Source organism: Perca fluviatilis, chromosome 9, assembly GCF_010015445.1.
Source record: "Perca fluviatilis chromosome 9, GENO_Pfluv_1.0, whole genome shotgun sequence".
In the NCBI taxonomy this organism is placed as follows: domain Eukaryota; kingdom Metazoa; phylum Chordata; class Actinopteri; order Perciformes; family Percidae; genus Perca; species Perca fluviatilis.
Genome location: NC_053120.1, coordinates 3,826,863 through 3,854,827, shown reverse-complemented (window position 1 = coordinate 3,854,827; position 27,965 = coordinate 3,826,863). Strand labels below are relative to the sequence as shown.

At 40.5% G+C, this 27,965-nt stretch overlaps 3 protein-coding genes across 3 annotated transcripts in view; 2 read left to right on the top strand and 1 right to left on the bottom strand.

Moving 5' to 3' along the window:
• LOC120565600 (GTPase IMAP family member 4-like) overlaps window positions 1–12,766 on the top strand; it is a 54,835-nt gene extending 42,069 nt beyond the window's left edge. Inside the window, exons 2-3 of the mRNA XM_039811505.1 lie at window positions 5,165–5,292; window positions 11,391–12,766. Coding sequence (XP_039667439.1) covers window positions 5,271–5,292; window positions 11,391–12,766 — 1,398 coding nt within the window. The 5' untranslated portion in view covers window positions 5,165–5,270. The remainder of the gene's footprint in view (window positions 1–5,164; window positions 5,293–11,390) is intronic.
• LOC120565880 lies at window positions 18–27,965 on the bottom strand. Its single transcript, XM_039811967.1, has 2 exons — window positions 27,853–27,965; window positions 18–1,580 (listed from the first exon to the last, which is right to left on the bottom strand). Exon 2 carries the CDS (start codon window positions 1,571–1,573, stop codon window positions 911–913), a length of 663 nt encoding a protein of 220 aa, XP_039667901.1. The 5' UTR covers window positions 1,574–1,580; window positions 27,853–27,965; the 3' UTR covers window positions 18–910.
• On the top strand, window positions 19,511–27,495 carry LOC120565879 (GTPase IMAP family member 9-like). The gene is made up of 2 exons (XM_039811966.1): window positions 19,511–19,657; window positions 25,444–27,495. The coding sequence occupies exons 1-2, from the start codon at window positions 19,633–19,635 to the stop codon at window positions 26,697–26,699; spliced, it is 1,281 nt and encodes a 426-aa protein (XP_039667900.1). The 5' UTR covers window positions 19,511–19,632; the 3' UTR covers window positions 26,700–27,495.

The following is a 27,965-nucleotide window of genomic DNA, read 5'->3' as shown; positions in this document are numbered from 1 at the left end:
GGGAGAAGAGTAGAGGAGAAAGAACACAGCCCTGAGGGGATCCGGTGCTGATGGTCTGTGAGTCGGAGATTTCTTTCCCCAGCTTCACATGCTGCTTCCTGTCAGACAGGAAGTCAGTGATCCACCTGCAGGTGGAGTCAGGCACACTAAGCAGGGAGAGTTTCTCCTGGAGCAGAGCCGGGATGATGGTGTTAAAGGCAGAGCTGAAGTCCACAAACAGGATCCTGGCGTAGTTTCCTGTGGAGGCCAGGTGCCGGAGGATTTAGTGGAGGGCCAGGTTGACTGCATCATCGACAGACCTATTGGCTCTGTAGGCAAACTGCAGGGGGTCCAGGAGGGGGTCGGTGATGGCTTTGAAGTGTGAAAGCACAAGGCGCTCAAAGGACTTCATAAGCACAGAGGTCAGGGCGACAGGTCTGAAGTCATTAAGTCCTGTGGTCCTTGGCTTCTTGGGAACAGGGATGATTGTTGAGGACTTGAAGCAGGCTGGCACGTGGCATGTCTCCAGTGAGGTGTTGAAAATGTCTGTGAACACTGGAGACAGCTGGTCAGCACAGTGCTTCAAGCTGGATGGGGAGACAGCATCCGGTCCAGCAGCTTTCCTGGGGTTATGTCACCTGAACAGTCTGTTGACGTCTTCCTCATTGATGGAAAGAGTCGTCACTGAGGTGGGTGGGGAGGTGGAGGGGGGACCTTTAAGGTGGGGGAGGTGGAGGTGATGCACTGTAGGACTGTTGGGAGGTGTCGCGGGGGATGGAATCAGGGAAGACCCTTTGTTGGGAGGTGTTGAGGGGAATGGTTACAGGACCGACCCTTTGTCCATCAAAGCGACAGTAGAACTCATTGAGGTCGTTGGCTAGGCGTCGGTCGATGGTGGAGTGGGAGACTAGGCTTGAAACTGGTGATCTGTTTAACGCCTCTCCAGACAGAAGTAGAGTTGTTTGCTGAGAACTGAGTTTCTCAGAGTACTGTTGTTAGCCTCTTTCACCGCCTTGCTAAACTTGTACTTTGCTACTTTAAGTCTGTTTTTGTTTACACTCCTGAACACCTCAGCCTTGTCCAACCTTAGCCTTCTGAGTTTGGCTGTGAACCAGGGTTTGTCATTGTTGTAACTCACCCTGGTGCTTGATGGAACACAGCAGTCCTCACAGAAGCTGATGTATGACGTCACAGCCTCTGTGTACTCATCCAGATTGTTGGTAGCAGTCCTGAACACATCCGAGTCAGTAGAGTCCAAGCACGTCTGGAGATACTCCACAGCTACACTGGTCCACTTCCTTGATGTCCTCACTACAGGTTTGCAGAGCTTTAGTTTCTGCCTGTAGGTGGGGATCAGGTGAACCATGACGTGGTCAGAGAGTCCCAGTGCAGCACGGGGGACGGCGTGATAAGCATCCCTGACTGTGGTGTAACAGTGATCCAGAATGTTCTCCTCTCTGGTCGTACATGGTACAGGTAGTACATGAGTGAGGTTTCCTTTGTTAAAGACACCAAGGACAATAACTAGGGAGTCCGGATTGGTCCGCTCCACACATAGTGTCTGGTCAGCGAGCATGCGCTGTGCGACCTGCATGGTTGGCCTGCAGCGGGATGTAAACACCGACCAGAATGAATGAATGGAACTCACGGGGTGAATAAAAAGGCTTACAGTTTATGATGTAAGATTCCAGGTCAGGAGAACAATACTGCTGGATCACTAATAACTAACTATTAATAGTAAGCTAAAACTATTAATACCGCAGAGGTTCAAGTCCTGCATTCAAACGTTTACTTGTGTGAAGTGAAAAGTCAAATAAAATGTATTATATTAGATTCAACTTTATTATCATTGTGCAGAGTACAAGTACAAAGACAGCGAAATGCGGTTTGCGTCTAAGAAGAAGCGCAAAAAAGCAGAAAAGTGCAATGTCATATACAAAATATAGACAGGTGGTACATAGGCAGGACAAGAAATATATTGCAGTGTTATAAAAGCAGAATGTGTATGTATATAGGCTATGTAATATGAACAATGTATGAACAACATGTGCAGATATGTGCAATGTAGTAGCAGTGACATAATAGTAGTAAGAATAATATAGATAATGCAGTGTATTAGCAGAATATATAATAAGCAAAACAGAATAAATATGGATATTCTGTATGAACCATATAGACAGATATGTACAGTATGTACAGCTATGTGCAGTGTGGTAACATTATAAGAGTAATAAGAATAAGTGTATGTGCAGGATGAATAGTATGAAGAGCAGTAGAGTATGGCTATGTATAGGTGTAATTACAGTATGTACATTTGTAAATAAATAGAACAGTATGGGTGGGGTAGGGTAGTGCAAATTCTCCGGGGGGCTTAGTAGGTTAATTGTCACCGGGATGCAGAGCTAGAGTTCAGTAGGGTGACAGCCGCAGGAAAGAAGCTTCCTCTGAACCTGCTGGTACGGGTACGGAAAGATCTGAGACGCCTCCCGGAGGGGAGTGGGGTGAACAGTTTGTGGTTGGGGTGAAAACAGTCTTTGATGATGCTGATTGATCACTTGCCCTGGATGGCCTCGATGGAGGGGAGTGAGGAACTGGTGATGCGTTGGGCACCACCCTCTACAGCGCTTTCCGATCATGGGCAGAACAGTTGCCATACCAAACTGTGACACAGTTGGTGAGGATGCTCTCGTAGGGCCCTATGAAATCAGTTTTATTTTTTTCAAATTCCGTTTAATTTTTTTTCAAATTCCGTGTTTTCGGATTTATTTTTAGCTGTTTCAGATTTTTCAGATTTGCTTGTTTTCTTTTCTCTTCTAAGCAGTATTGGCCTTTAAAAACTCAGTGACAAAAACTCACAATTCAGCTTTTTTATTTAAACTGTTAATATATTCAGCAAAGCACATTCAAAATTATCTAAATAAAAGCTAATTGGATGCTCACCTATAACAATGTTGAGGACACTGCTATCTCGGTTGTCAGAGGCTTCGTCGACAAAAACGAAGATTTTCTCTCCACGGATCTCTTGCAGCACTTTTTGTCAAAGACCAGCGGCAGGTGGCTCTGCCTGCTGGCGTTTTCTGGAAGCGCGCCTCTCTGCTTGCAATGTTTAACAAGAAACGCACGTATACTCTTCATTTTCTCTAGCGGTATGTCAGCTTCCGCACACATTGCAACAAAATCTTCCACAAACTCACGCCTTGCATCTATTGATTTAGTCGTTGCCTCAATGGTAACCTGGAGGGATTTTCCCGCTGTAAATTTAGCTTTGTTCTTGAGATAAGCTTTTGATTTCAAATGGTCGTTAAGTGTGTCTTTGCGGGTCCAGTCAACAGTATGTTGACAAAACTTACAAAACAGTCATTGTCCAGACTCATAGTAGTCGTTGGGTATTGTTCAGCCCGGTATTTAGCAGTTAATTAAGAGTTAAAAAAAATGTTTGCCACTCGCTTCAACATTTTTTCCCTCGCAACAAACTCAACGTGAACGTGATGGCGTATGGTTACTAGGTAACAGGTTGTGCCATTTGGCCACGGTTTAGGTAGAGACCTGTCTCTGCTTGTTGTTGAAACCTTTCTACGCTGGTTGTTTTAAACTGAAAAATGAGAAGGAAGTAAAAAAAAAAAATCGTTTATTTAATGTCAACAAAATATATGCAAATTCCGTGCGATTCCGCGTGTATAACAGAATTCCATTTTCATGTGTAGATTCCGCTATTCCGTCCGTGTTTGCCGCATCGTGGAAATCATAGGGCCCTAACAAAAGCCGCTTTCCGACCAAGTAGTTACAGGAACGTAGTTATAGGAAAAGTCCACTTCTAAGCAGATCTACTAACTACTCTCCCCCAAAAACGTCTTTTCCATTTGCATTCGCACTGGCAAAGTTGCCATAGGGACTATAGGAGTGTGTGCATGTGTGTGACGGCCGGCCAGCGAGGTTGTCAAGCCTGCAGGGCACGCTTGTGGAGTTTAACTCCGAAAAGACAGTTAACCACAGGGTCCCATTAATGTCATGATGGAAATGTGTTGTGATATTTAAACAAACAAACCGTCCACGGCGAAATAAAAGCCTCTTATTTACGAGACTGGTCTGAGAGACCTCCAGTTTACAGCGGGGTCTCTTGAGCATGACTGGCCGAGCCACAATCTAACGCCCGGGGCATGTGCTAGCTGGCCGTTGCATCGCTTCATGGAGCTTCTCAACTCCGAAAACTTTGAAGCAAATTGTCAATTCGGCATCAGTTTTCGCAAGACTGCCTATATTCGAAATCTAAACCTAAAACCTGCCTAAAACGTCGTCAGAAGTGAATTTAGTGATGAATAAGATGGCAAAAATTGTTAAAACTGTCCCATTGTTGGTCTGTCCGTTCTAGGAACTGCAAAAATCCCTCGGGTTGGAAAGCGGCTAAAGATAGGTGATCTGAGTGGCCTAGATGGGGGAGGGGAGCAGCTTTGTTTCCATCAGCTACATTAGTGTAGACTTGGTCTAATATCTTTTCTCCTCTTGTGGGGCATGATACATTTTGATGTAATTTAAGCAGTCCAGTATTTACATTTGAGTGGTTTAAGTCACCCGTGTCAATGTAGGCTGCCTCAGGGTGCAGAGTTTGTTGTTTACTAATAGCAGAATGCAGGTCTTTCATGGCAATCTTAGCGTTAGTACCAGGAGGTATGTAAACAGCTGTTATTACAGTTTATGTAAACTCTCTGGGCAGATAGAAAGGTCTACACTTAACCATGAGATATTATTTATTATATCAGTGCAATGTACTTGATGCTGGATAGTTTAATGAAAAATAATGCATCATATTTTAATTGTGATATTTTGTGAGTAAAATTTGAATCTGCAACGTAACATTTCTCTGTCAGGTAAATGTAGTAGGTCAGTGTATCTGTTGGTCATTCGATTTTCCTTTCATAAACGGGTATTAAAAACTAAAAACGTACAAAATTTAAATAAATGGCGTTTTTGCCTGTTCATTGTCAAAAAGGGATAAGAGACATTTAAAATATGCTTTGATTTTCATTTTCATTTAATATAACGAAAAACAAAACCACTATAAAACAGAAACAAAAAAAGCCTGTATTTTTCATGTCTAAGGTTAAATCTAAAGGGTTAACTACACTGTACAGTAACTGAACCCACTTCTTACACATCCAGGTTTATCTTTCTTTCACTGACTTGATAGTGCAATCATAAATGGATTTGTTTTTATGCATGAAGCCATATAAAGAGGTGCAGCACAAGAAAGACATTTACTTCAGCTGCAGTATCGACTACTCTTAAACCCGAACATGGCAAAGAATTTCAACTGTGGTAAGTCATGACAGTAATATATTCATGTTTATATTCTATTTTACTATTGATAAAATTGTTGTGATTGTATACATGTTTTTGTATTATTATTATTATTATATTGTCCTTTGACTTAAAGTTGCGTTCAGTAGGTTTTTGTTATTGGAAAGAACAGCTCAGATACATATAGGTTCTTACGCAGAAGCATTAATGAAATCTCGATCAAGAAGAATTGGGATTAGCCAGTACAATTTAACCACGATATAGTTATGTAGTGCCATCCCAATTTCTAAAATGCCAGTCTTCCTGAAGGTATATTTAAACTGGAGGTGTCAAGATTAGCTACACCTTCAGTGTAAACAAAGATATTGCAGGCGCCACGAACACATATGCTAGCCTAAATCATTAACCCAAACATTAACTAAACTATTTTTCAGTGTTTCATTACAGAAGTGGTCGGAATACATTTAACCCTTGTGTTGCCTTCACGGGCCAAAATTGACAACACAAGTCCCGGTCTGTTTTGCCTGTTTTGTAAAGCATAAAGTATACATCTTCTAAGCAAACTTCATTCCAACTTATCACTGCTAGTTTTAAACTTGTGTTTGGAATTCATGGTCAATAAACCTAATTAGGGCCCGAGCGCCGACAGCGGCGAAGGCCCTATTGAAACTGAAGGAATTATTATCATTACGGCAAATTAATTGCCTTTTTGAGGGGCTTAACATATTCAAAAACTCACCAAATTTGGCGGTCGCATCAAGTCTGGTGAAAATTTACGTATTTTAAGGGTTTCGGGAATAGGCGCACAAAAATGACTCGCTAGCGCCCCCTACAAAGTTAAAGAAATTGAGCCCCTGCAGTGCGTTTAACGTAGACTCACGAAACTTGGTAAACATGTGTAACATGTCAAGATGTACAAAAAAGCTCATTATAGCTCTACCCTAAACCCAACAGGAAGTCCGCCATTTTGAATTGAAAGTTCAAAATTTGTGTGATTTTGGCCATTTCCACGTCGTACTTTAACGAACTCCTCCTAGAGATTTCATCCGATCAACTTCAAACTCGGTCTGTGCCATCTTAAGAAGTTAAAGATGAAAAGTTGTTAAAAGAAAAACTTTTCGTCATAGGGCGTGGCCGTGGCGGGGCAGCCATTTTGTGCGTTTCGCCGCCGAAACAGGAAGTGGGTGTAACTCGAGTGTACGTTGTCCAACTGGCTCGAAACTTTTCAGGATTCATAAGAGTCCAACCCTGAGGACAAATAAAGGCCGATATTTACTTAAAGTCATAGCGCCCCCTAGTGGCAACAGGAAGTAGGCCTAAAAGTCAAGGAACTCCTACAGATTTCATCCGATGGACTTCAAACTTGGTCTGTACCATCCCAACAACTTAGTGATGAAAAGATATTAAAAGAAAAACTTTTCGTCAGACGGTGTGGGCGTGGTGGCAATTTTGAGGGCCTGATTTACTAACACTAGCGCAGTTTGCGCTGCGTCTGTTTATGCGAGTTCGGAAATAGCGCACGCTATGCTTCCACAGTTTGCGTAGTATTTATCAACCCTGACACCCATCAGGTAATCAGCGTCTTTCTCCGCCCACTATACCGTAAATTGCGCTGTAGCAAAGCGGTACTGGTGCTATGATATGGCTGAGTGCAGACTGCGATATTCCCACTGCTGATGCTAGGACAGTTTGAAATGATCCTGATGCCAATATTTGTAATTTAGCGAGGAGTTTAACAACTGGTGGAATGGGATGTGAACGCTGAGTGGGAGATTCAATTTCATCTTTGATTTCTTCCAGTAACTCTAATATTGCATGTCTGCTTGATCCGTAACGCTAAATTATGTTGTGTTCACTGACAAAGTGTGATTCTTCTGTTAAAAATATTTTCAGCCTCGCCTATGTCTTTGTCTTGCTCAAATTACTCTTGCCATTTCACCAGCGGCACAAAGGTCTACGAGGAAACTCGATTGCGGCTGGTTTAGACCTGCTTTTAAGAGGCGGAGAATTTCCCCCGCAGAATAGAGGCGCGCTCTTACTGACAGTCTTTGTAAATACCACGGAATATATAATTAGGTGCACTTTGCGCTTATCCTCCCACCTTTTGGGTGGAACTCCCACTTTCCCCACGACCCTCCCACGAACGCATATTGAAAGCGCAACTTGTCTCTTCTCGCTCATGTGGCAGACAATCTGCGATTTTACCCAAGTGCGCCCTGTTTGTAAATAGCCCGCATCGGTTACGTCCATCTTTGCGACCAATTAGCGCCTGGAAACATGCGCAAACGGCTTGATAAATCTAGCCCTAGAGTGTTTAGCGATGAACAAAGAAATTGTTGTAACTTGAGTGTACGTTGTTGTATCTGCCGGAAATTTCTCATGATTGACAAGGGTCCAGGCCTGATGACACCTACAGGCCAAAATTTACTTTTGGTCATAGCGCCCCCCGCTGGCAACAGGAAATCTGCCTTATATGACAAACATCATCCGATTTACATGAAACTCAGAATGTGTGGTCTACATGTCATACTGAGCCGCCCCCTATAATATGACCACGCCCACTTACTCCTGCCACGCCCCCATTGATAACATTTGAACCGTGAGGTAGAGTCTTGTGTGAGGTGTCATTGAACTCAGCAGAGACTTCCTTCTTGATTGGTGATGGTTTGGCCCGCCCCCTATGTTTAAGCCACGCCCCCTTTCATAAATGTTGACCCGTTTAAGGTAGAGTCTAATTGAGCTATCAATGAACTCAGCTGAGACTTCTTTTTTTATTGGTAAAGGTTTGGCCACGCCCCCTTTCACAGCTAATGAACCGTATGACGTAGAGTCTTGTGTGAGGTATCATTGAACTCGGCAGGGAGTTCCCTTTTCATTGTTGACGATTTGCGGCGTCTGAGTGCAGCGCAAATGCACGGTTGCAAGGAGCGGCGTCCGCTGGTAACCCCGACATCCGCAGAGGCGCGAGGGCCCGTCCATCGCTGCTCGCAGCTTTAATTAGCTTTAAAGCACTTCATGGATTAATTTGATGCTCACCGATGAGCAAGAGTGCAGCCTCAGATCATCAGGACTAAAGGGACCTGGTTTACAGTCTGAACCCTCAGATCTTTAACTCTTTTGCTGAAGAAGAATCAATGTCATCTTTTTCCAAATTACTTACAGAAAAATAAAAACTGGCAAATGATTTCTAACTTGTTTTATTATTAGTACTATTGTTTTCATCTAATTATTGTTGGGCATTTCTTTCCAACTGAAAAAAATTGTGAAAACTGTGATCTCCAAACGGGACATGAACAATGGTCCCCTGCGTTTGTTTGACTAATCCATGTCCACTCCTGTCCACCCTTAGTAGACTTTCTGGGTCTAAATCCCTTCCTGCTTTGCTCCCGTCATAACTACATGTACATAGATACAATATATATACTACAGCCAATACAGGGCCCTGCCTCACTCACAATAAACCAAAACAAGGTATCGTAACTGCTGTGTGACCTATGAGGGTTGTATTTTGGTGAAAAAGTCTCCCATCGACACTGAAGGCTATTTGTGAAAACTTACAAATGCTTAAAGCAACACTAGAGAACTTTTCCCGCTTCGGTCCCCCTACAGCAGTGAACGTCAACTGGCGGCCCGCGGGCCACATCTGGCCCGCCAAAACTTGTAGTCTGGCCCGCAGAATAATCATGAATTCACAAAATGTAAAGAGGAAAAAATGCGTTGTTATTTATCATTTCAAGCATTTAGACTAAAAACCCAGCCCTCTGTATTTGCATCTCTATTCACATGCCGGGATTCTGTACAGCGATGCCCGAGCTCCACACACACGGCTGAGCCGAAATGTGTGTGCGTTAAAACACACACACAGCTGAGCCGGGATGTGTGTGCGCGTTAAAACACGCAGCACCTCACTGGGAACATACAAAGAGGATTACCAACGTCCGCTGGGGCAGATGAACTCACGCTAGTCTCTTTTCTGTAAATAGGCTACAATTAAACCTTCCTGAGTAAAAAGTAAATACTTATCAATGCACTCACCTGTGTAGACCGGCATAAACATGTAGAAAGCGATATTTCAATCTGCTCTGTCTGCTCAGTCCACTCTTGTCCACCGCGCTGTTTTAGGCAAACACAGCTCTACTCTGCAAATAGCGAATTTTTACAAACAAGCTAAAGCAAAAGCTGTAGGTTTGTAGTCTAACTGTTTATCTTAGTTTGCCGGGAATCTGGAAATTTGGACAAATTCTTGTGAATCTCACCGCTGGCTGAACAAACCAAACTCTCCGCTGGAGCGGTAAATCTATGGAGGTATTATAAGTGGCTAGTTAATATGCACGTGAATGACGCGATCGTTATGTTCGAGTTCTTCATTCTTGATGATGATGATGCTGGTTGTATTATTTTGCAACAGCATCTTTCATTGCAAATGAGGCATACGAGTGCATAGCCTGCTCATTAAAGCGGGGCTTTTGGCTTTTCCACATCAACTTTTCCCTTCAGCCTCTTTGAGAGTGACATGTTTACCTGACAACAGCCATTTTTTTCTGCAAGCATTTTCCACCAATCAGGACGCTGCATACTACAATAATGTTTCCATAATCACAGACTTTAACCATCACTCCTCAGTGAACTGCCTCCTAGTCTGAGATCATTTCTAGTTAAAGATCCAGTTACCATTAAAGCTGCGAGCAGCGATGGACGGGCCCTCGTGCCTCTACGCGCGTCAGGGTGACCTGGCAGACGCCGATCCTTACGACCGTGCAATCGCGCGGCACTCAGACGCCGCAAATCGTCAACGATGAAAAGGGAACTCCCCGCCGAGTACAACGACACCTCACACAAGACTCTCCGTCATACAGTTCATTAGCTGTGAAATGGGGCGTGGCCAAAGTATAGGGGGTGGGTCAAACCGTCACCAATTAAAAAGGAACTATCTGCTGAGTTCAATGATACCTCACTCAAGGGTATACATTAAAGGGTTCAAATTGTATGAAAGGGGGCGGGGCTTAAGCATAGGGGGCGTGTCAAACCATCACCAATTAAAAACGAAGTCTCTGCTGAGTTCAATGATACCTCACACAAGGGTATACATTAAAGGGTTCAAATTGTATGAAAGGGGGCGGGGCTTAAGCATAGGGGGCGGGTCAAACCATCACCAATTAAAAACGAAGACTCTGCTGAGTTCAATGACACCTCACACAAGACTCTACCTTAAATGGTTCAAATATTATGAAAGGGGCGTGGCCTGAGTAAGTGCGTGGTCATATTATAGGGGGCCGCTCAGTATTACATGTTACATTATAAGTTTCACGAAAATCGGATGATGTTTGTCATATAGACGCTTTTCCTTTTTTTTTTTTTGGGTTGGTCTTCTTATGAATCCTGAAAAGTTTTGAGGTAATCGGACGAAATATTTCAAAGATTATTCTGTATAAAATAATATCTGTAGTATCTGATGAACAGGTTTCAAAATTGATCAAATTAATTGTTTAATCAAGTTTAAAATTGTCGTCAATTAATTCAGGAAGCTAGCGAACCATTTTGTTGCCTATTCCCGAAGCCCTTAAAATACGTAAATTTTCACCAGATTTGATACGATTTGGTGAGTTTTTGAATATGTTAAGCCCCTCAAAAAGCCAATTCATTTGACGGGAAAAAAATAATTCCTTCAGTTTCAATAGGGCCTTCGCTGTCGTGCGGGCCCTAATTATGGAGTTTCCATTTTTTTTTAGGAGTTTGCTCACACTAATACATGTAAAAAAAAAAATAGCATTAATTCAGTAAGAAAGTGAAAATTTCTAACAAGAATAGGCGTATTAGGTATAAATTAATTTTATTTCAAAGTCCGGCCCCCAGAGTGTCTGCTTAGAAAAATTCTGGCCCTTGAAAAAATGTAGTTGATGACCCCTGCCCTACAGGTTGGAAGCGGAATTGTCCATTACATTAAATTGTCCAGTTCATTCGAACTACAGATTCACTACCCGATCTGGCAAACTTGCATAATGTAATGTAATGGACAATTCCGCTTCTAACCTGTAGGGTGACCGAAGCAGGAAAAGTTCTCTAGTGTTGCTTTAAAGGGTAACTTCTAATTTTATATTCTTCATCCTTTCAAACAGAAGCTATTCTACGAAATGATGAGGAGCTGAGGATTGTGATGGTGGGGAAGACTGGAATTGGAAAGAGTGCCACAGGAAACACGATTCTTGGGTGTAACTGCTTTGAATCAAAGTTCAGCGCCACATCTATGACTGATGAGTGCTCTAAGGCCAGTGCTAAAGTGGATGGACAACAGGTTGCTGTTATTGACACCCCAGGTCTCTTTGACACCAGGTGGGACCAGGATAAAACACATAAAGACATAGGCCAGTGCATTTCCTTTTCTTCGCCTGGACCCCATGTCTTCCTGGTTGTCATCATGCTGGGCAGAGTCACAGATGAGGAAAAGCAGACAGTGCAGAAGATCAGAGAAATGTTTGGCCAGGATGCAGACAAATACAGCATGGTTCTCTTTACTCATGGCGACCTTCTTAAAAACACCACTATTGAGGAGTTTTTGAAGGGCAGCCGGGACCTGCAGGAACTTGTGACCAGGTGCAATGGTCAGTACCATGTCTTTAATAATGATCTGGAGAATCACTCGCAGGTCTCTGAGCTGCTTAAGAAGATCAGAACCATAGTCCAGAAGAACGGAGGAAGCCACTACACCAATGAAATGTTCCAAAAGGCAGAAAGGGCAATCGAAGAGGAGAAACAACGCATACTGAAAGACAACGAGGAGCAAATGCGCAAAGAGAAAGAACAACTGGAGATGAATCTACGAGCTGAATATGAAGAAAAAATTAAAAGAATTACCGAGAAATTCCAGGCTGAAATTGAGGAAGAGAGAAGAGAGAGAAAAGGGGTACAACATGATATTATTTACTTGAAGAGAGAAAGGGAGAGGCATACTATTGAAATGAAGGAGATGGAGATGGCAAGGTATAGGGACAGGACAAAAATGGAGCAGATGTTGAAGAGGGATAGGACCAGTTCGATGGAGAAGGTACAGATAGATTTGGAAAAGACAAAGCTGGATAAAGAGGAGTGGGTAAAGAAAACAGAATCAGGCCCCCACCGTCGACTTCAAGGCAGCGCTGCGACCGCCGACTTCAAGTCACCTAACCCTAACCTTAACCCTAACACTAACCCTTTCCTAACCCAAGTGCCTTCCATGCAGCGCTGCCAGGAAGACGACGTTGGGGGCTTAAAATACCAAACACCGAGGAAAGTGTGGGAGACAAGGGATAAGGAAAGGAAGGAGATGGAAAAGAGAAAAGAGGAGGAGAAGACGGAGATGGAGAAGACAAAAGAGGAGAAGCAGCGGAAGATGATTCAACAATTAAAGGCAGAGCATGAAAGAGTTCTGAAAGAGCAGACAAACCAGTTGGAGAAAAAGCATGACAAAAAGGCCAGAGAGAAAGCAGAAAAGAAAGACAAGTGTACAATTTCCTAACAAGGCAGGGAGTGTAAATTGTAAACATCCATTGATGTAGTGAGCTGCAGAATAATATACTGTATGGAAAACTAATTACACTGTAGTCATCATGCAAACATATAAGGAAAGGACCAACAATGGCCGGGGCTGCTCCTGGCGGAGGTCACCAATAACCCATTAATTTGGTTTTCTAAACATTTTTCTAACATTATGAAAATAAAGTAATGAGCAGAATAGGTATTTAGGAAAAGTCATGGCAGGAGGGAAACATAGTAATGATGGAATAATTCCACCTTTTTAATCGCAATGTTAAACGGTCTGGGCTATGGTGGTTCTAGTGTTAAGTACACAGGCTTTTTGTATTAGTATTACTATACAGGCAATTACAATGGAAGATAGAGTGGGAGAAGAGAAAAAAGGAGATAGAGCAGGAGTGGCTAGAGAAAAAAAGGAGAGGAAAGAGTGGAATGAAAGAAAAGAGGGAGATGGAGAGAAAGGAAGATGAGAGGGAGTGGGAGAAGAGGAAAGAGGAGGAGATGGAGATGAAGAGGAGTGTATTTAGGATAAGTCATGGCAGGAGGGAAACTGCAATAACAATGATGGACAAATTCAAGCTTTTTAATCACAACGTTAGACGGCGTGGGCTGTTCTAGTGTTAAAAAAACAGGCTTTTATATTAGTATATACTATACATGCAATTACATTTGGTTCAAATTTAATCACAAAGGCTGAACATTTGAATATGACTTAACTAAACTGTACAGTAACTGAAACAACTTCATACATATCCAGGCTTATCTTTCTTTCTATGACTTGACATAATCATAAATGGATGTGTTTATAATGTATGAAGCCATATAAAGATGTGTAGCCCCAGGAAGGCATTGGTATTTACTGTATGTGTGGGTGTTTGTGGTTCCTCATTGCCCTGAAAATCAGCTGATTTCTCCAAAAGTGCATTTGGTGGATATGCCAGTTGATGGCATATCTTTACAACATTATTGATGCCTAAGTCCAAGTTGCATGAATGTTTTTCAAAGCATCAAGGGTGTGCTTGTGTACAAACACACTTTAAATAGATAAGACAGTAAACGGTTTAGATTAGATTAGATTTTGACAAATTTAACAAATTGTTGTATCAATAAATGTTCCAAGAAAGATCAACTGAATTCTTTGCACTGCTTTGACCGTGTTTTATTATAATGTGAAGAAGCACTGTATGAAATGTTTGATTATAGGGTTAACCCTTTCATTTCATTGCTTTGTTTAGCATATTTTGTATGGATAACTCTAGAATATGTGTTGCTTCCTGTTTTTTCAATCGTATAGCCTAGTCAGACTTGCAGAGTTAAACCTATTTCAGAGGATATGACTTCTGTCCATGCGCATCCCAAAATGTCTCACCAACACGCCTATGAAACGGGGTTTTCAAATGTATTACTCAAAGGTCTGTATCTGATTTTTACTCAATAACAGAGGTCCGGAATGATTGGCAAAAACGAAATATTGAATTAACTAATAACATTTAAACAACATACATTCAAGTTGAGTGCTCGGTTGTCCTGGTCAATCTTTGTACCAATTAGGGCTGGGACGATTCATCGATTACGTAAATGCGTCGACACAAATAATTTGCGTCGACGCGTCACACACGCGTAGAAATCTAAAAATAACATGGCTGCCTCCAGCTTAAGCGCAAGTATGGATTCCTCGCAAGTTCAACAACACATTGAGAAAAAGGCTCACACACGGTCTTCTAAAGTGTGGGAGTATTTAACTCTCAATGCCAACAACAACGTGGTAGTCTGTAGACTTTGTAAAATGAGCCTTGATTCAGGATAACCGCAGCAAAACACTGTAAGTTCTGCTCACCTAGGCCTCTCCTGCACTGTAAGTAAAAAGTAAACAGTGCTGTGTCTCCCCCATCTGTAGCACTGTCTTCGATAATTGCGCAACCAGGCCAGATTGTTTCAGATATCTCACGAATCCTTTATAACGTCAGTTATAACAGCCCACATATTAAAAAATTGTTTAAATCAGGCTCGGGCTCATAATTCCCTTAGAAAGGAGAGAGAAAAATTACACTTTTTTTACTGTTTTTTTTATTTTATTTTTAAGTTTTTGTACTTGTGCATTCCTCCTGAAAGTGACTTGAAATGTTAATTTGTTTTATTGTTGGATTTATTTGATGCATCTAATTTCATATGTTGCTAAAATTGCACTTTTGTACTGTAAGATTAAAGGGAGAAGAGCTTGGATGTTAAACAAGAGCGTATTCATCATTTTACCTACTACTGTTAAAAAAAAACAAATACAGGCTACTCTTTTTGCACTTGCTCTGTTTATGTATTCCTTCTGAAAGTGACTTTATTTTTTTGTTGGATTGATAGCCTACATCTGGCTTCAGGTTGCACTAAAAATTAATTTTACTTGAACAGTGCAGTGTTAAACAATTTTAATAAATAGAGATTTGAACCTTATTGAAATTTGTTTTGTGTAAATTGTTAATAATTGACCAATGGGAAAATAATCGCTAATTGAAAAATTTATCATTAGATTAATCGAAAAATGTATTGGTAGATTAGTCGACTGATCGAAAAAATAATCGCTAGATTAATTGTTTAAAAAATAATCATTTGGAAAAGCCCTAGTACCAATAAGGGTACCCAGCTGTACCTTTATCCAGGAGGGATAAGAAAACACTACACTTTATAGGTGTATTCATGACACAATGTATGGGCTGGGTCAAGATAGACATGCCATTCGGTATAGATGCTTGGTCCGGACTTTAAGAAGCCCTGCATTAGTCTAATGTACTAGGAGGCAGCAATGTCATAGGCTTAAAACCCTAAATGCTGCTATTCTGCATAACTTATCACATTTAGCTAATGTTTACCTGCAGTACTGCCCTTCAAAGGCAAAAGGAAGTAACTTAGCTTTTGGTCGAAAATGAGTTCATGATATTTTTGGGTTATTCAAGACATCCTTTATCATGGGGATAAGGATATTGAGTCAATTTCGTGTTTTTTCGAGAAAATAATGGGTTGTCTTAACAGTGACTTCCAAAAGCCCCGGAGAAAACAAAGGCAGAACACCATAACACCTGTTACTGCTCTTTGACTTTGTGTTGGAACACTAAAATTGAGTCACGGTACAGGATAGCAATAAGTAGATGGCTATAAGTAATTGTAAATCATCAAAATATATGCCATGATCCTCAGATTTTATACAGCTGGTACTATACAGACACACACACACACACACACACACACACACACACACACACAGGTGTTACAATAAGGATTTTGTGAATGGTGATGAGCAACCAAATATAGATAATGTAGAAGTTACTGCCTCTTGCCTTGGCATGACCTGTCACTTTTTGCGGGAAATACAAAGGCAGAGTACAGTAACTTTAAAATAGAGGTCAAAAGTCAAAAAGTCAAGTTTGAGCTCAAGATTTTTCATGTAGATAAATGTCATTACTAAAACATCTAACTACCAGATTTCCTGTGTCCTACCTATAATTCACAAGTCATTTTTCAGTTCCTCACTCGCAAGTTAAGGTCTTTTGCCTTTGTAGGGCAGAATAGTGCCACCATAGTGGGCAGTTAAATTCATGAGAGCCCTGCTCATATCAAGAAATCTGCCTGAGTCTATTCTCGGTCATAAACCATGATCAGTAATCAGAGGTGCAGTGCTACGTGCTTCTCTGTGCTTCCGTTAGAGCAGTCGCCCACTCATAGTCTAATAACCACGGTGTCTGTCCCCCGACTCAGATCGGTTAAATCAAAGGTGAACAAAAGAGGGGCTATCCTTAACAACCTAATTGGAATTAAAACTACCACTGCAATGATAGAACATAATAGGAAAATTAGATGTGGACTATTAAATATTAGATTTCTGTCTTCTAAAGCAGTACTAGTAAATGATTTTACATCAGATAATCAAACTGATCTATTCTGTCTTACCGAAACATGGCTGTGCCATGAAGAATATGTTAGTCTGTTTTTATCATGTGTAGTCCTTAAATAAGACAAAGTACTTAATGTAGGTGATTTTAATATCCATGTGGATGTTGACGATAGCCTTAGTACTGCTTTCAACTCAATACTAGATTCAATTGGTTTCAGTCAGAGTGTGCATAAGGCTTTAAGCCACACCCTCGACCTTGTGCTGGCATATGGCATCGAAATTGAAGGTTTAATAGTATTTCTGCAGAATCCTTTATTATCAGATCATTCTTTAATAACTTTCGAATTCTTACTACCCGACTATACGAAATTAGATAAAAGCTTCTACACTAGATGCCTATGTGATAGTGCTATAGATAAATTTAAGGAAGATATTCCTACAGCATTTAACTCAGTGTCGTTCCTTAATATAACAGATGACTCTTATGTTAACTTTAGTCCCTCCCAAATTGATAATTTTGAAATAATAATTTTTGTGCTACAGCCTCGCTACAGACGACTTTAGACTCTGTTGCTCCTATCAAAAAGAAGATGATGAAGCAAAGGAAACTAGCACCTTGGTATAACTCCCAAACTTGCAAATTAAAACAAATCTCGCGAAAACTTGAAAGTAAATGGCGTTCCACCAAACTGGAAGAATCTCATTTAGATTGGCAAGATAGTCTGAAAACCCTATAGGAAGGCCCTCAGAAATGCCAGATCAGACTATTACTCATCATTAATAGAAGAAAATAAGAACAACCCAAGGTTTCTTTTCAGTAGCCAGGCTGACAGAGAGTCACAGCTCTATTGAGCCATCTATTCCTATAGCTCTAGTACTAGAGTAGTGACGACTTCATGAGCTTCTTTAATGATAAAATTATAACAATTAGAGATAAAATTCATCACCTCTTGCCCTCAACTTCTAACGGTTCACCTTTAAACGCAGGAGTGCTAGAAAGAACGACAAGACCTGACATATACTTAGACTGCTTTTATCCTATAGACCTTCAACAATTAATGGTAAAGGTCTCTTCAGCTAAGCCATCTACCTGTCTCTTAGACCCCATCCCAACGAGGCTACTTAAAGAAGCACTACCCGTGGTTAACACTTCATTACTAGATACGATCAATATGTCTTTATTAACAGGTCATGTACCGGAGTCATTTAAAGTAGCTGTGATAAAACCTCTTCTGAAAAAAAAAACCCTCGAGCCTGAGATCTTAGCAAACTATAGACTTATATCTAATCTCCCCTTTCTCTCCAAGATCCTTGAGAAGGTAGTCGCTAATCAGTTATGTGACTTTCTACATAGCAATAGTTTATTTGAGGACTTTCAATCAGGATTTAGAATGCATCATAGCACAGAGACGGCACTGGTGAAAAGTACTAACGACCTTCTAACTGCTGCTGACAAAGGACTTGTCTCCGTACTTGTCTTACTAGATCTTAGTGCTGTATTCGACACTTTTGACCATACCATCCTGTTACAGAGACTGGAATATTTAGTTGGCATTAAAGGAACCGCACCAAGATGGTTTAAGTCCTATTTATCTGATCAGTCTAAATTTGTTGATGTTAAAGGAACACGCCACGTTTTTTTGAAATAGGGATTATTCACCGTCTCCCCTAGATTTAGATAGGTGGGCAAATGCATTTGTTGTCTCAGTCCGGCGGCGCCACCAGTTTAGCTTAGCATAGTGAATAGAATCCTTTGTTGCCGGATAGCATGTCGTGAGTAAAAGTGAGCCAAAAAAATAAATAAAAAATTACTTATTGTTATTTATTTATAAATGTATTAATTTATTTATACTTATTACTTATGGGTGGTGATGGCGCAGTGGATATGACACATGCCTTTGGTGTGGGAGACCTGGGTTCAATTCCCACTGCAATACATCAACCAATGTGTCCCTGAGCAAGGCACTTAACCCCTAGTTGCTCCAGAGGTGTGTTACCGCTGATATATATATATAGCAATTGTAAGTCGCTTTGGATAAAAGTGCCTGCTAAATGACATGTAATGTATTGTGGCCTGCGTATTCACAACGAATACAAATAGCAATGCAGATTAAGATTAGGCGAATTCCTAGGCAGATATTGACTTGGGACTATATTGGGGCGAAGCACCACTACTTGGGCGCAGAGATATCACGCAGCACCTGAAGGTCTAATATGGGTTGATCTATCCCGTAAAATAACCATGCGTCATGTTTACAATAATCACTTACTGTCCTGCTATGCCATGCTACGTCCTGCAGTGCCCTGCTACGCCATGAACTACTACAACTATTTCTAGTCATAGTTCCATTACCTTTATTGTGACTATTATTGCAACTGTTCATCACACCCCCAACCGACACCATCAGACACCGACTACCAAAAGCCTGGGTCTGTCCGAGGTTTCTCCATAAAAGGAAGTTTTTCCTCGCACTAAATGCTTGCTCTTGGGGAAATTACTGGAATTGTTGGGTCTTTGTAAATTATAGTGTGGTCTAGACTTACTCTATCTGTAAAGTGTCTTGAGATAACTCTTGTTATGATTTGATATTATAAATACAATTGAATTGAATATTAGGCTAAGGCTGGAACGCACCAGCAACAGGCAACAAACAAATGTGCGTCCAAGGCACAAGTGATGCATAGCTCTGAAAGTTAATCATTTATGTCCATTGTATGAAAGTAGAACTTAAGAGGCTGACCAGTTGTATGTAAACTAACATTAAAGAGATTTCAAAAGACAGACCAAAGAGTATTTCTATAAATACATATACAACTCCATACACATCCAGGTTTATCTTTCTTTCTCTGACTTGATAGTGCAATCATAAATGGATGTGTTTTTATGCATGAAGCCATATAAAGAGGTGCAGCACAAGACAGACTTTTACTTCAGCCGCAGTATCGACTCTCTACTCTGAAACCCGAACATGGCAAGCAAACATTCCAGCAATGGTAAGTCATGACACTACTATGTTCATGTTTATATGGCTCTTTGATTCAAAATTGTGTTTAGTAGGTTTCTGATCTATATTCGTGACAAACATGCTACATGAAGCCTGTGCCTCCCTTAAATCACTTACAATCCAAAATGGATCTCTTGGCTCTATGTGCGGTAACCGTGTTCACTACTGAGACACATCAGTGTAACTCTTAATGTTCAACTGTTACGGTTACTGACAGGTTATCGGACCTTAACACTTTTCGGTCTGATTCAACTCTTTCACATAACATGTGCATGTTAATGAATAAGACAAAGGGTGTCAAACTAAACATTTGACCACTATAGAGTGTCATTTCAGAATAATCTTCCATTTTATCAAAGAATTTGAGAAGAATTTTTAAATGCAGAACATGGCACCAAATGTGGTGCTATTTTGATCTATCTATTGAGAGCAAACTCATGTACCCATCAAACAAAGTACCCAATAAATACACTCACACACGGAACAGCAACATCATTCACTAATGACACCACCACTTATCTTTACATGCACACCAATGTTCCACTATTATTCCGAATATGACAATATTCAGAATTTGATAAGTGTCATGAAAACAACATACTCTGTTTGGATCTTCAGAATAAGGCCTTTTTCCGAATATAGCTTTTTCCAATTAAGACATTCGTAGTAGTGGGATATTCCGGTATTATTCAGGTTTTAGAGGCATTCTTTGGACATGTATAGTGCGCATTAAGAATATGCGTCTCAATCAGGGTTTTTACCGCAGTTTACGGCCTCTTGCCTGTTTACGGCTTATGGTCAGCTCTGTGCGTTATAGGGCTGTTGGAACGACTACTGAAAGTTGAATATAATTTGAATAGTAAAAAAATCAATATTATTTGAATGCTGAAATTACTATTTGAATGTAACTTTTTTTAGAAATATGTTGGCTAACGTTAGCTAATCTCCCTCTTCTCGCCTTGGCCTACCCGTATGTGTCACTCATGTCACGTCTTATGAACAATAACTTAGCGGGAGTGAGAAACACAAGGCATTGTGAGGTCTAAGCTAACGTTACGTACCGAGTAACGTTAGTACAACATCACAGAGCTAACGTTACGTACCAAGTTTAGTACAACATTATGGAGCTAACGTTACGTACCGAGTAAAGTTAGTACACAGGGGCGTGACAGGCTGCGGCTAGAAATCGTAAGAAGGATGGGAAATAGTTTTAACATGACTTTAAAATCGACATCCACCGAGCCAAAGTGCTTATGTTATCAATAATTAGCTCGTTCTTGTTTTCTAACTGCGTCACGAGGTATAGTAACGTTAGCTTAGCTGGGAGCTTCATGGAGACAGCTCAAGTTGATCTTAGCTGTCCTACAGCTGTCAGAGTAAGCTGCGACTTCATATGTTACCTTCTAACAGCTGTATTCTCAGTAACGTGACAATCTGCAAGAAACAGGTTGCTTATAAATCACTAAAATAGTAGTGACAGCACGGTTTGGCATCGTTTGTTACTTACCTAGTTTATGACAAATGGTTTCGGCTGTGCTTTCTAACATGTCATTGTGCTAACCGAGCACCGTTAGCCTTTACAACAGAGCTGCTTCAATACACGTTAGATAATGTTTCATTACGGAGTTCTCTGTTGATTTGTGTTTCTCACTGTGTGCTCATGATGGAAAATTAATGTAAAAGTTGCGTGCAGGACCCCTCAAGGCCAGGCTAATGTTAGAAGTCCCTCTAAATTCAACAAGAGTTGGCGTTCTAAATCACCCCGCTGCTCCGCGATCGCTGTCTGCACCCTGTCATCACATATACCGTTAGAAAGCTCTTTCTCTCTTCTGTACAATGCTGTCGGATCCAAATATGGTCATTTCCTTTTCATCAGCAACCAATTGTGAAAGTAAAAGGGGGGATTTAATTCTGATGCCAATTTCTGACAACATAATTCGTTCAGAATGGTCACGTGATGTGCTCTGACATTTCCGAGGTAGATCAAAATGTGAAAGAAATGCGTCGAAAACGGTCGAAAATCATCTCAGAGAAGGGCAAAACAGTTATTAGCAAGAAGACACAGGGGATTACAAACTAAGACAGCAGATGATGAAATGCCTTCACATAGTACATGATGTGTCAACTGTCGTTCAGAAAACAGGAGTGTTCAGGCAGCGGAGGTAATCAGACTGACTCTCCCTCTCTCCAAGCAGTTTACAGAAATTCATAGCCTACATGTCATATATTAAATATATAGGTGTCACATATATTTTACTGATCGCGATACAACTATATTATAAAACAATTACACAACAGTTACAGTTTTTGTATAATTACTATATAATACTAAAGAAATCTGTAATTTTTGGGATCCTAAGTGGTTGTGAGTCCCTCAGGCAGATCCATATTTAAAAGTCAGTGGAGCTGCTGTCCCTTCTCCTAGGAGAACTACCAGCTTCTCTTCTGGTGTTAACTTTGGGAAGTTTTATTTTTTAGGCTATTTTTCTGAGGTGTAAATCTCTTAGTCAAGACAATTCTTCCCAGTGGAGGAGGAAGTGTATCTCTGTCTGACCCAGTTGGTGGTCACTGAGCCTGTCTCTCTCTCTCTGACCTGTCTGTCTGAACCAGTTGGTGATCACTGAGCCTGTATTTAGTCAGGATCCGTCTCTTCTTCGTATCTCTGACTGTGTGCAGATACTATGTCAAATAAGAATTTAGTCTACTTTGTTTGCTTTCTGCAATGTTCTAAATATTGATCTTTTGAATGATTTATGATTAGTTTTGTTCCGTTGTGTTGTTATGAACCAGTGCTGATGGGATCCTCATTAGTTAGCTTCACCATCGGCCATCCCCACCTTGATGAAGGTGCCTCTGCCATGCTGTCTGTTATGGAGAAGTTGTGGCTTCAGAGCACAGTTGTGACGGTCAATTCAATGAGAGAAACTGATATGCTCAGGATCTCGAAAGCTGAGGCCATCACAACTGCCAGTGTAAAACATAGGCGCAAGAGTCTAAGCACAGCTAAAATAGCCTACATATGGTACTGGAATGGACAATTAGACTTTAGAAAGCTGTGACATCTACTGTTGGTCTTGTTCTGTGTCCATACAACTGTCTAGCGTGGGTTTTGTCGGCAACTGTGCATGATACGCCAATGTTAATTCAATGAGTTACTGCAGTTGTAGGCTTTATATTCCTGCCATGTTTGCCATGTTGAATTTCATGAGCTTGAATTATCTATATTATTATTACTAAGGGCCTGAGCATTTATTCTGTTTTTGAGCAATGTTTTCCAATAGAAATTTATTAAATTCCCCTATTTAAATCTTTAAATGCTGTTTTCTCAAAATGAGTTTTTCGTCATTCTCCAGTATAAACATCTCAGCCTATGTAGCACCTACAGTACAGGCCAAAAGTTGGGACACACCTTCTCATTCAATGTGTTTCCTTTATTTTCATGACTATTTGCATCGTAGATTATCACTGAAGGCATCAAAACTATGAATGAACACATATGGAATAATGTACTTAACAAAAAAGTGTGAAATAACTAAAAAACATGTCTTATATTTTAGATTCTTCAAAGTAGCCACCCTTTGCTTTTTTGATAACTCTGCAAACCCTTGGTGTTCTCTCAATGAGCTTCATGAGGTAGTCACCTGAAATGGTTTTCACTTCACAGGTGTGCTTTGTCAGGGTTAATTAGTGGAATTTTTTCCCTTATTAATAAAAAAGCAAAGGGTGGCTACTTTGAAGAATCTAAAATATAAGACATGTTTTCAGTTATTTCACACTTTTTTGTTAAGTACATAATTCCATATGTGTTCATTCATAGTTTTGATGCCTTCAGTAAGAATCTACAATGTAAATAGTCATGAAAATAAAAAGGAAACACATTGAATGAGAAGGTGTGTCCAAACTTTTGGCCTGTACTGTATGTACACCAAACCTTCCAGTTATACACTTAGCAGTATTCTGAAGATATTTACAGAGGGATTTGTTGATACATCATTCCAGGCCTGATTTATTTCACATTTTAATAAAAGATAATGCCGAAAATCGATTTTTTAAGGCTAAAGACCGTATATTTCCTAGGTAATGAAAGCAGATATCCTAAAATCCCTCTGTAATTTTGTTTTCATCTTGTCTGTAAAGAAAATGAAAAAATAATTTTGCACCTGGCTTTATCATATGTTCAGATCTACCGAAAATAAATGCAAAATCGTAAATATTTAATGAGATAATGCCTATTTTGCATAATTAAACATATCAATTTCAAAAACATGTAACACATTTTTTTATATACTTGTTTAAGTAATCAACTGATGAAGTTTCATTGTGATATCTATTATTTTAAAATGTTACCCTATTCACCTGTAGTGTCTCGCCTTAAAGTGATGGTTCGGAGTAATTCACCCTAGGGTCCTTTGCACCATGACCTCGAGCCAAACACCCCCCCAGAAGCTTTTTTCACCTGGGTCTAACATTGGGCGAGTTAGCGTAGAGTAGCGTTAGCCGCTGAATAGCTTAGCGCGGGGCTAATGGACCCACGTTTGTATCTCTTAAATGACCCCACTAATAATGCCCGAAATGATACCAAAGGTCTACACTAGTATATATAGGTTATGCACTCATAAAACGATGGATTGGAAAGTTTGTAAGTACACCAGAGGTTTATGTAAATAACACTTGCCTGCTGGCTTCTGCTCTCTGCTGTTGTTGTTGCTGCTGTGAGACGACTGCTTAGGGACATCTACAAATTACAACACCGAAAAGAGATACAACAAAAATATTTTTTAAATTTAACTTATTTTTTAAAGTAAGTGCTGTAATATAACTAGCAGGAGACAAGTAATAATTGAGGTAAGTTTGGAGACATTACCTTATTTAATCATTAAATTAATAAATATTTTTGTTGCATCTCTTTTCGGTGTAGTAATTTATAGACGGCCCTAAGCACTCGTCTAACTGCAGGTAGCAGCAGCAACATCAACAGAGAGCAGAAGAGAGAAGGCAAGTGTTCGTAAACTTCTGGTGTACTTACAAACTTTCCAATCCATCGTTTTATGAGAGCATAACCTATATATACTAGTGTAGACCTTTGGTATCATTTCGGGCATTATTAGTGGGGTCCTTTAAGAGATACAAACGTGGGTCCATTAGCCCCGCGCTAAGCTACTCAGTGGCTAATGCTACTCTACGCTAACTCGCCCAGTGTTAGACCCAGGTGAAAAAAGCTTCTGGGGGGGTGTTTGGCTTGAGGTCATGGTGCAAAGGACCCTAGGGTAAATTACTCCGAACCATCACTTTAAATGGAATTCAAATGGTATTATAGAGGAAGATTGAAAGCTCTGTGTGTTGCTATTGTTACTGTACACAAACCAACCAGCCAACAGTTTGCAAGACTGCAGACCCAGCTACTTTTAAACATTATCAAAGACTTGGATATCAACAGGTTTTCGGATATGTGCACACAATATTATGTGCATGTAGTATTATATGTAGTGTTTCTAAAATGCTGAATTGGGGCAAAATGTAAGGGTTACTCAATAGTATTGCAATCACTCGTAGGACTTATAACTAATAAAAACCTTTGTGCAACTGCATCAAGAAATAAAAAATTTATGAGAACATTTTACATAAAACTGTGCATATAATTATCCCTTTCTCAAAGAATCTGGAGTAGCACTTTCTTCTTTAAGGATGTCAAAGATTACTATTTCTGATGTCACTGTATTGATTGATATGAAATCACATAAATTCTTATTTGGTATTCTTCATCCTTTCAAACAGAAGCTATTCTACGAAATGATGAGGAGCTGAGGATTGTGATGGTGGGGAAGACTGGAATTGGGAAGAGTGCCACAGGAAACACCATTCTTGGGCGTAACTGCTTTGAATCAAAGTTCAGCGCCACGTCTATGACTGATGAGTGCTTTAAGGGCAATGCTGAAGTGGATGGACAAAAGGTTGCTGTTATTGACACCCCAGGTCTTTTTGACACCAGGTGGGCCCAGGATAAAACACATAAAGACATAATCCAGTGCATCTCCTATTCTTCGCCTGGACCCCATGTCTTCCTGGTTGTCGTCAGGCTTAGCAGATTCACAGAAGAGGAAAAGCAGACAGTGCAGAAGATCCAAGAAATATTTGGCCAGGATGCAGACAAATACAGCATGGTTCTCTTTACTCATGGCGACCTTCTTAAAAACACCACTATTGAGGAGTTCATGAAGGGCAGCCCAGACCTACAGGAACTTGTGGCCAGGTGCAATGGTCAGTACCATGTCTTTAATAATGATCTGGAGAATCGCTCGCAGGTCACCAAGCTGCTTAAGAAGATCAGAACCATAGTCCAGAAGAACGGAGGAAGCCACTACACCAATGAAATGTACCAACAGGCAGAAAGGGCAATCAAAGAGGAGAAACAGCGCATCCTGAAAGACACAGAGGAGCAAATACGCAAAGACAGAAAAGAACTGGAGAAGAAACTACAAGCAGAATATGAAGAAAAGCTTCGAAATGTAATGGAGAAATTCCTGGCTGAAAGTGAGGAAGAAGAAATTAGGAAAGTAGAGATGGAGAGAACACCAGATTTGAAAAGAGGCAAGGAGATAAAAGAGGCTAAGGAAAACAGAGACAATGAGGGGACAAAGGGGGAAGGAAAGGAAAAGGAAAAGAAAGGGAAGGAGATAAAAGAGGCTAAGGAAAAGAGAGACAATGAGGGGACGGAGGGGGGTGAAAAGGAAAACAAAAAGAAACGGGAGGAGAGTAAGAGAGAAGAGAAAATAAAGAGGCAGAAGGAACAGAAGGAGAAGGAAATAAGGGAAAAGAAAGACAAAGAGTTGAAGAAGGAACAAGAGAAGATTTTAGAGGAACAGCAACAGGAACGAATCAAGCTGGAGGAAAACAATCAAACTGTGGCCAGACGAGAAGCTGAGAAAAATGTTTTTCAAAGAATCATAAAGTCATGTAAGTCAGTCACTCAGTCAGTCACTCTTTCAGTCACTTGCGCATTTTCAGCCTTGTTGTCGAAGTTGCGTAAATAGTTTACATTTCACTGTTAAAAGAAGTTTATCATTAAAATTACAGGCAATAATTAGCCAGTTATGGCGTTTTACCATTACATGGTACCTGCTCGATTCGCCTCGACTCTACTCGCCTTTTTTGGTTTTCCATTATGATAAAAAGTCCCTGGTACCTGCCAACAGGTACTTTATTTAGTATGACCTCCGTCGAAGTCCCAAGCGAGCTGAGGCGATACCAAAAGGTGACGTGAAAACCTGCAGACTGCTGATTGGTCGGAGAGAATCGTCACTAATCACTGGTTGCTATAGTGACAGACGGAGGTGTCCTGAACAAACCCACCATTGGTTAATAGTTTAGCCCGCTGTGTTTTTTTTTTGCTGCCTCCAGCTTCTTTAGAAACTAAATTGGTCTTCTGGCACACAGCCACATGCCAAGAATCAAAAACACTACACACCTTCCACGTTCTGTGTGTGTGTGGCGCGTTAGGTCACGGCAGTTTCCTGCAGCGTCGCTATGACGACCAGCCATACTCGCCTCAGGCATGAGGCGGTACTAAATCTGCAATGGAAAATGGAGGACGGGGCACCGCAGCTGAGTTGAGTTGAGCCGAGTAGAGCTGGTACTAGCAGTGTGTAAGTGCCATAAGTTACTGTAAGTCATTCTAGAGTAAAGTTACTTTATAACTACAGTAGTTTGTAGCATACGGTAAAGAAGTAATTAAAGTTTCTTTAATAGTTTAAAACAACCACAATGGTACTAATGTCTATAATTTTACTGTATTTATTACAGCAGAATGTCACATAAACAAACTGATAGCAAACTATTACAAATTTGTAGAGTTTTTGTTTGATTTGATGTTTTTAACTGTAGAAATTATTGGATGTTTAAGACACACATTAATTATCATTGGATTCTAAAGTTTTTTGTATAATTCTATTCTCAATAAAAAAATATCTACCGTCTTTATCGAAGGCTAGTGAGTTTTAATGATTGTTATTGTGTCCAAAATATGAAGATAATGGGCCCCATTTTCAATTGCAATACTTACAAACTATTTTGTCACCATAATCCTAATAAAATAAAATGGTGGATGTAAAATAACATGACAGATTTGGGGACTGAGGCCATAAACTAAGCTAATTAAATAAATAACTGGCCTTGAACACAGCATACCTTAGTAAGCTTCATCTCCGAGTTGCTGTCTGTGGCTGCTGCATCCTCCAGCGCTGTGCCCGATGATCCCACCGCGGGGGAGAGAACCAGCCAGTCACAGTCATCAAGGCTAC